Below are 9513 nucleotides of genomic sequence, written 5' to 3' on the forward strand. Positions count from 1 at the left end.
TAATAAGCAAATGTAGAGATAACTCCCAAGGGTTTGATATTAAAACAGGTGATAGGTACTACCTCATCTACTTCCCAAAACCCACATATTAAGAGATCCTATTCATGCAATGTTTGAGAATTGAAACTAATGCATAAAAACTGGGTATGAAAGGGATATGATCAAACTGTGAACTTGCCTGCAATGTTGATGAAGATGATTCGCACTCAAAACTCTTGATAGTTCTACTCGTTACACTCCGGTCAATCTATCGTAAGCAAGCAGTAGTAACCACACATAAGCAATCACTCAAAAGATCGGAGAGAACAAAAAAACAAATCGGAAAACTTCGAAACCAAGCAAATGACTCTTGCAACAAAAAACAATTTCTAACAGTATCAAAATTAACTGCATTTGGCCATATCAGAAAGTTTAGGTCAAGAGCTTCGATTTGCAAAAAGAATCAGCTAAATCGGAGTTATAAAACTCAAGTTACGACCAAACGAAGTTCAAATACAAAACTGTTTGAAATTCAAATTTTAAACTTTCAAAAACATGTTTAAGTTGTTTTACTGGATAGAGGGGATCATAACAAAGAAGTGGGCGTTGGTTTCGTTGGATTTGGACAAATGAGTAAAAAGTAGTGAACGTTTGAAGATTAGGGACTAATCCGTGAAGAAACTAATTACATACGGGTCCCTGGCAGAAAACTAAAATAAAAGAAAAAGAGTAAATAGCGAACGCTCATCACCGATCGCTGCCGAACGAAAATCGTTCGCTACCAAACCCTAGCTAATGAACGCTCGCAAACTAAACTAATCAAAAATATAAAAATCGATCTAGAACTATAAAGAAAAACCGGGTGGGTTTTAGCAGTTATACCGGCTCGGGCGGTTCGGGGCGGTTTACGGTGAAAAACCGGCGGTGGCGGTTTGGATCGGGGCGGCGGCTCCGGAGAGGCTGCGGACTCCGGCGAGTGCGGCGACGACGGGGATGGCTCGGTGGCGAGGCGCGAATGCAGCTCCGACGGGCGGCGGCTTCGTCCTCGACGGCGGGGCAAGGCGCGGGTGGCTCCGGCGAGTGCGCGGGGCAGCGGCGGCGGCAAAGTGCGGTGGTGGCGGTGAGATCCGGCGGCGGCGGCGCGTTGCGAGGAGAGGCGAGGCGAGGAGAGAGAGGGGCCCGGGGCGGCGCCCTTTTTAGGAGGGTAGGGGAGGCGCAAGGCGTGGAGGAGGGGCAAGGTGGACGCGGAGTCCGGCCGGACTCCGGCGGCGGCGCTCCCGTGCGGGAGACGAACTCCTGAGGGAGCTCAGGAACGGCGGTGGCGAGGCCTAGGCCGCGGCCTGGCTCGGGCGCTGGGCCGGCCCAGTCGGCGACGGGATTTAAAAAAAACATTTTCTAGACGAATAGAATAAACAAATATTTATAAAATAAAAATACAACCTAGGCATATAATATATCTAAATTTTCAGAAAAAGATTTCCTACATCGTGAACATTTTTGTAATATCAAATAAAATCCACGGAAATTCAAATAAAGCAAAGAGTGCTTCTGCTCTAGTAAAATCCAGTAAAAATCATTTAAAAAAACAAAATTAATTCAAATTTATTTCTCTCAAATTTTCTGATGTGGGGAATCATGTTACCCTATTTTCCATATATTTTATTTTTGGAGAAAAATAATTTGAATAAAACTCAAATAACTCCAAATTGAAAATAAATTCAAAAAAACTTTGAATTTATTTCTTTGAAACTCCCAACTCATATTTCATATGTTTTGAGGAAGTCATTTTATCTTCGCTCGTGAAAATCATTGAGTTGTATAAAGTTCCTGGGTTGGAAATATTTTTCAAATGAAATTCAAATATTTTTCAACACCCGTTTTTCATTTAATTAAACGGAAGAAGTCATGTCATCTTCTCTCCAGGGTTTTGTGGTGAAAAAAATTTGAATTCACGGAGATCACGAATGCAAAAATGAAAGTTTTGGAAAGTCCTTTTATTCCCTCTCATTTAACTTTCAAAAGTTTCAAATTTCACTCAATTTCACACAATCAATCATAACTATCTATCTGTATAACATTCCAAAATTTTGAATTTTGGGATGTTACAATATAGGTCGATGTGTATGCAGATAATCTAGATGGAAATGACTTAGTATTGCATCCTTTGAATGCCAATCTGCCAACAATTGAATTGTGCATATAAAGCCAATGCAAGATGGACAGAGAAAACAAGCTAGAAAAGTGCAAAGACGTCAATGTTAATGGTAGGTATATCAATTCAAAGGGAATATTAGGTTTAATGAAGATTTGTTGTGTGCATCTAGGACTCGTGCTTATAGTCATGATCATAAGTGTTGTTCACTGGTGATGTTACAAGAGTACTCATGTTGGAGTTGGAGATGATGCCGACTCAATATCTTTTATGTGTGTGCGTTCATAAAAATGAGTGTATTTGTTTGTATGTGGATGTATGTGGTTTTTAAAAAAAGTGCTCATGCTATTTCTTGACGGGTAAACAAAAGTACTCGTGTTGCCATGTTGCCACGAGCACAATGTAGTATTTTTTTTTGGAGCGGAGAGCATAATATGTACGTTCATGAGCACAATGCATTCTCTCTAATTAGTCATTGGACACCCGCAAAAAAAATTGTCACTGGACTTTTAATCTCTTCACTCCTCAATTCCCATTCCATTACCGGGTGGCAGGCCCGGTTAGCAATCTCAAACTTTGAATATAAAAAAAGATCCTATTCCCTATTTATATTATTTTTTGACAACACCCCATTCCCCATTTCTAACTCCCACGAACCCACGCTGACTGTTGGGCTAGCCGGCCCGCTCTCACGAACCATCACCCTCCCGGTCCACCGAGGCCCGGCAACCGCTACGCAGCGGAGACTCGATAAACAGGGAAGCCCTAGCGCGTGAGCGGGTCAGTCCATCGCGTACCCGGCGACGCTCGCGGGAGGCTGTCTGGAGGCTGCGAAATCTCCCTGAGGCGCGCGGTGCCGAGGCCGCGGCGACCGGTGACGGCGAGGTCAGTGCCCCCGCCGTCCCTGCTCCTCCCTCTACCGCCCCGTTGCCTCCTGCACGTCAACTGCCCGCAGGTCTGACCTCCATCTTACCCCGTCCTTCTCCATCGCCGGGCGGCAGCATCCGACAGTCTTAGCCCCCGCCGGACCGAGCCTGCCGTGCCGTGCCGTGCCGCGTCCCCGTCCCCGTCCCCGTGGGAAGGCGGACTGTTTCCTCCGCAATCCTGTCGCGCGACGGCTCGCCCACTGAATTACCCTCAGGGGCCGCCGTTCTCCAACCGCTCTGTTCTGCACCCGATCGCATCCGTGCCCCGGCCGCACTCCCCGCTGACTTCTCCGCTTTCATGGCCCCTGACAAGCAGGCCTCGCATCTCCATATCCCGCAAAGAATGTTTTTCTCATCTTCTGTGCCCAATTCTACCGCTCGTGCTCTTCTGTCTTTTTTCCCTCCTGGCCGGTGCCCATTCTGCGGACGTGCAAAGGCTATTATGATACTTGCGATTACCAATTGCGAATCTAGGGTTTCGTGTACAAACGGTGTGTATTTTGTTGCTTTTGAGCTAGTTTTCTTCATTGCGGATTTATTACAGTTGCAAGGCTTGCTGTGACTCGGCAGTATATTAGGTGATTTAAATATACTTTGCACGAAAGGAGGTGGTGTAGGAAGCTTTGGATCTGAGTGGTGGGATGGAGAGGTAGGGGAATACTTTGGATCCGCCTTACGCTGGTTAGCTAGTTTATATTAGTGAAATGTGGCAATAGTGATATTGGCTTTCTTGCCATCTCAAAGCGTGTTTTCCCTATTAATACCCTCTGATGCCTCATCTTATGTACAGTAACTCCTGAATCTGGTATGATACCGCGAGATATGAAATAATATGCATCGAGAGAACCAAATAATAGCGATGAACAATCATGACAAGGGAAACTGCAATACCTAATTGCCTATAGCTGCAGAGCTGGATCGTGTTTCAGGTGAAGTATCTGAGATACCCATCCACATGTATCCAATCAGCTGTTAATATGGTGCATTAGTTCAGTTTGATGCTAATACCACATGAAAGATGTGTGTCTTGTGGTTCTTCCCTTTGGTCCTGCATTCCCTTGCTTCGTGTCATGCCTCCTTTGACCAGATAGGTATTACGTACACTCTACTGTAAACATAAGAGAAACGACAAGTCCATCCAAATCAACTACTTAGAAGATGCACGTGAACAATTGCCTCCAACATTTTGTTTATGTTGTTAATGACCATATTTGAAGGACAGGCCTGGTGCAGTGGTGAAGTACTCCACACTTGTGGCAAGAGGTCCTGGGTTTGAGGCAGCCTCTGCATTGCACTGTGCAGGGGTAAGGCTTGCCCCGTATAATCCTTCCCCGGACCCCAACTGGTGTGGGAGCTTCTAGCACTTGGTCTATCCTATTTTTTTTCCTTTCTTTCGTTAATTTTTTGTTAATAACCATATTTGTATTTACTTTATTGATGTAGGCCCCGGCACATTTCTATCGACTGAAAAAGCTTACTGGGTCATCTTCCCCTACAGAAAGTGGTTCTACAAGGCTTACCCTAAATCTTCCAGGATCGACCTATCAGTTTCCGCAGAGAAGGTCGGTCTGTGGTCATCATCTATATGGGCAAAACATCTGCTTCTGGTGTTGTTCAGGAGAATGAAAAAGTTGGGAATGGTTCACCCTCTTCTCCTACCAAGGGGAAAAGGGGAAGGAAAGGGTCCCAGATTATATCAAATAAAAAGTATCCCCTGAGATCTGCACATAGTAGTGCCAGGGTGCTTCGGTCTACTTCAAAAGACAAGAGTAAGACGCCTAATGAGCCAGTAAGTCCATTGAGATCCGCTCATAGTAGTCCCAGGGTGCTTCGATCTACCCCTAAAAACAAGAGCAAGACACCTAAAAAGCAAGTAAATTCATTGAGGTCCGCACATAGTAGTGCCAGGGTGCTTAGCTCTACCTTGAAGAAAAAGGTACCTAATGAGCCGGTAAACAACAGTACTGCTGCTCAACCAGCTGCCAGGAAAAGGAAAAGAGGCAGGCCCTCAAATGCAGCGAGTCCCAAGAATGAGTGCATCAAAATTCGCCAACGAGTTAGATACATTTTGAATCGAATGAACTACGAACAAAGTTTCATTCAAGCCTATGCTGGTGAAGGTTGGAAAGGTCAAAGGTTTGTCTCTCTAATCACTATGTTTCACACTCCCTTTGATCTCTCATTTCTTTGTTTGCTGGATCCTGGTGTTGTACATCTCAGAAAAGGATCAATTTAGCGAGGCAAATTTTGGTAAACATTAGCCAGTGCAAATAAAAAATCCGAGTTAGGGTTTATGCCACAGCGGGGTTGAGAGGGTACATAAGAAAGTCATGTAATGTGTCCTTGTGATCTATAAATTCAGATATGGGTGTATCTATTGTTCTCTTGATGTTGTTTAACATCTCCACCCTCTAACGCTATGTTTTCTTAATACTTGCATATGTAGTTTGGAAAAAATAAGACCTGAGAAAGAGCTTGAGCGAGCCAAGGCAGAAATCTTGCGATGCAAGTTAAGAATTCGGGAAGCTTTTCGTAATATGGATTCTCTTCTATTGGAGGGGAAGCTTGACGAATCTTTGTTTGATTCTGAGGGAGAAATATCTAGTGAAGATGTAGGCCATCTTATTTTGTTCACTCTTGTTTGTTTATACTCATTGTTGTCATTTTAACAGACATAATCTGTTTTGTCTTGCAGATTTTCTGTGCCATTTGTGCTTCAAAGCATGTTACGCTAAAAAATGATATCATTCTTTGCGATGGAGTGTGTGATAGAGGATTCCACCAGAAATGTTTGAATCCTCCTTTGCTGGCAGAAGATAGTAATACCTAATTCTCTTCCCTTGATATAGAAAGCACCATTCCCTATGTTGCTCATGTACTTAATAACGTTTATTTCTAGTTCCTCAGGGGGATGAAGGATGGCTTTGCCCTGCGTGCGATTGCAAGCTAGATTGTATAGATTTACTAAATGAACTCCAAGGGAGCACACTTGCTATTCATGACTCATGGGAGGTAAATACCTACTGGGTCCCTTGTTTGTGATAAAGTAATGTACAGTCCTCTATCGCCAGCGTCCCCTCGATATAAACAAGACTATTTGTTCTCCGCAGAAAGTTTTCCCTGAGTCAACTTCGAATGGCTTAAACCAAATTGGTGCATCTGATCTTCCATCCGATGATTCAGAGGAGGATTATGACCCTACTTTAGCTGAAGGGGACACAGTAGATGAAGACAAATCATCTGCAGAGGATGGGGATGAAGGATCAGATTCTGATGACCTGGATTTTATAACATCATCCGATGAGTCTGAACCTTCAAAGAAGAAAAAGTCTGAATCAAAGAACAAAAATACCGTCAATGACCTTGCGTTGCCTTCGGATGACTCAGAGGATGATGACTTTGATCCAGAAGGTCCAAATTCCAGTGAAGACCAGAAGACCAAAACAAACTCAGACGAGTCGGACTTCACATCTGATTCTGATGATTTCTGTGCCGAGATTTCTAAATCTTCTGGCAAGGACAAAGTTTCGGCACCTTCATTCTCAGACCAAACTAATGGAGTGGACATTATGGAGGCAGAGCTAGAGCAAGACTCTGTGCTACCAGCTTCAAACAGGAGACAAGTTGGAACTTTGGATTACAAAAAGCTTTATGATGTATGTCTTCTCCTCGCATTTCTCCATACCATAAATGCATGTGTTTTCACCTAAAAAAATGCATGTTTCTTATATTCAAATTCCTACTTGAAAGCATCTTCTCTTTATTTTGGCATGCTGTGTTGGCCTGAAGAATAAAGCCCTAATTTACTTGGGAAATAAAGGCCATTCAATATGAGAAATATATTTATGATATAACAGAAGTTGTCACCCTTCTGCATCTTCACTCGGGTTGTTCCCTTATTGTGAGTGGTGTGTGGGTAATTTTGGCTCAGTTTCAGGGTGTTGCCTTATTGGGAGTGTCGTACAAATTATTTTGGCTCAGTTTGGGATTGTTTCTTTATCGGCAATGATAAATCCCGAACGTTTGGATTTTAAGCATGGCAACCCGAACATTTTTTATGGCAACTTTAGTTCACGTGAGGTTGTTAAACATTGCAATTTTCTGACAAAAAAACGAACTGGGACAAAGTTGCCATGTCTTAACAACTAAAGTTGCCACCTCGCCAACTAAAGTTGCAATGTAAAAACGTTCGGGATGAAATGCTTAAAATCCGAACGTTCGGATTTTATCGGGGTCCTTCTTTATTGTATTATACATATTTTCACTAAGTAATCAGTGCGTTGTTTGTGAAAATCATATCATTCATTAAAGCTATCCTGTTCTTCAATAATGCATGCATGGACCTTACTTGGGTTATTTCTATTTATTTTATATTGGAATCTAAAGGAGGCTTATGGAAAAGAAACCACTGATTCAAGCGATGAAAAAGAGTGGTCTGGACATAGCCCAAATGGAAATCCAGAAGACAGTGATACAGATTCATTTGCTGGACCACTTAAGCCGGCAAAAACCAGAAGAGCACGAGGTGGGCGCCAGAACAATGAGCGTACTCCACAGAGTGAACGGCACAGCGGTTCAGTAAGTGAACAGCATCCTGAAGTGCTTTCCAACGGCACCAGTAGCACGGCCAGGAAAAAAGGTTATGGTCCTATTGTTAATCAGGTATAGAATAGCTAACTATGCACCTCTACAGTTATATTGGTGCTGATAGTTTATATCAGTTGCATTCTAAATTATGTCATTGGCACTCCATTTCTCTTGCAGAAGCTTAAGGCATATTTCGAAAAAGAACCTTACCCTAGTCGCCCAGCAAAAGAAAGTCTGGGACAAGAGCTTGGCCTGACATTCCATCAGGTTTGAAATGCCAGTTTGTCCTTTCATCACAACATGCATTTCTGGCCACACCCTTTTTTTTCAATGTTAGCTGCACTATTGTTGGGGGTGCCCCTGTATTTCTCCTGCCTCACTAGAGTTTATGTTGACAGATCACTAGATGGTTTTCTAGTACTCGTTATTACTCAAGAGTTACTGCTACCAAGAAAGGGAAGCGTTCAGAAAACTATACTGCTGAGAACAACGATGGCATTGCTGCGGATAGCATACAACAGAGAGAACCCAATGGCAGTGTATTGGGCAAACCAAATGTAGATAGAAACGGTATTATTTCGGAGGAAAGGATGGCGCAAAAAAATCTTGATGAAGGTGAGAAAGAAGATACTCCATTCAGACAACGTATCAGCTGTGAGCAGACACTGGATGGGACTCCTGCTAACAAACACAACACTGCCAACTCAAGAGAAGTTGACCCACCAATTGGTGCGCCTGGAGGAAACCAGCAAAGTGACACCTCGAGGAATGCAGAAGATACCCCACTCGGACAAGATATTGGCTGTGAGCAGACCGTGGCTGCTATCAACCAAAACTGCACTATCGGCTCGAGCAATGTCGGGTCACCGAAAGGTGTGCCTGGAGGAAACAAGCGCCTTAATAACTCTCCGAGTGTTGGAAGCCCAAGACGTGGGTCTGCCGAGAAGAACATTCCTGGGCTAGAACATGTTGATGAGGCAAGGAGGAAGGCTATACTGCGGGAGCTGAGGAAGATGAAGGCCGCAGGCAAGTGAAGCTCCCAGAGAGGTATCGTTTGAACCATTTCCGAACCTTCAGTGCAAGTCAAGTTTTAGATGCTACTCGACAAGTTTGAACTCTGGATTGCTTCGCAGCCAGAGAAGATGACTGACAGCCGAATTGTTGTGCCTCATCTGTTTCAAGTTCATCAGTTGACAAGCCTGCTTATCGTAGCCCTGTTTCTCTATAGAGCCTCGAATTTCTGATTGGGTACACCTGGAATCTGAAGTACTTCATCCACAACAAGGGTTAAGCTGGGTGTAACAGTATTAGCGTAGCCTGTAGACTCTAGTGGACATTAGAACTGTTGTTTGCCATGTTCTTGTATCATCTTGATGGGTAGCCATGTTGAGAGAAACTGATGCGAACCGTTGTTTGGGTTGTATCTTGTAAACATGCTGTGAATTGAGAGTAGTTCCTTTCATTTTTTTTCCTGAGAGTTTAATGAAACGAGATCAATGACATCATATCTGGGATCTGTGACATGCAATTTCACTAAGAGTACGATCGTGATCTTGGTTCTCGTTCTGTTTTATAAACTGGATCAATCTCTTCTTCGAATGAGATCATATTCTAGCCCGGGAGCAATCTTTCTTCCTGTGTCCCAGGAGAGGTTCTTTTTGTGCTGTACACTCAGGGCTCGTCAAACGCCCCCTATACATCCGGCCGGGCAGCTGGGTTAGTGACCTGCCATAAAATTGTGACCTAGTTGGGCTCCTCAAATCGGACCTATACACGTCTACCATGTCAAGACTAGATCGGACCCGCCTCTAATTGCATCAAATTGACAAGTCCACCAAATCCATCGTCCTCCCACGCCTCCGTTTCCCA

At 43.8% G+C, this 9513-nt stretch overlaps 1 protein-coding gene across 5 annotated transcripts; it reads left to right on the forward strand.

Annotated features, from left to right (window-relative positions):
- The first annotated feature begins 2865 nt into the window (after positions 1 to 2865).
- LOC123070616 (homeobox protein HAZ1) lies at positions 2866 to 9106 on the forward strand. 5 transcript variants are annotated; one of them, XM_044493887.1, is made up of 10 exons: positions 2871 to 3016; positions 4280 to 4402; positions 4501 to 5193; positions 5504 to 5669; positions 5753 to 5876; positions 5957 to 6069; positions 6168 to 6713; positions 7444 to 7719; positions 7822 to 7911; positions 8043 to 9106. In XM_044493887.1, the coding sequence occupies exons 3-10, from the start codon at positions 4643 to 4645 to the stop codon at positions 8676 to 8678; spliced, it is 2502 nt and encodes an 833-aa protein (XP_044349822.1). In that variant the 5' UTR covers positions 2871 to 3016; positions 4280 to 4402; positions 4501 to 4642; the 3' UTR covers positions 8679 to 9106. The 5 variants fall into 5 exon arrangements, with proteins under 5 accessions (XP_044349823.1, XP_044349822.1, XP_044349826.1 ...); XM_044493891.1 differs by having other exon boundaries at positions 4280 to 4361; XM_044493889.1 differs by having other exon boundaries at positions 2955 to 3086.
- The last annotated feature ends 407 nt before the right edge of the window (positions 9107 to 9513 follow it).

The sequence above is a fragment of the Triticum aestivum genome, chromosome 3B (assembly GCF_018294505.1).
Source record: "Triticum aestivum cultivar Chinese Spring chromosome 3B, IWGSC CS RefSeq v2.1, whole genome shotgun sequence".
NCBI lineage: Eukaryota > Viridiplantae > Streptophyta > Magnoliopsida > Poales > Poaceae > Triticum > Triticum aestivum.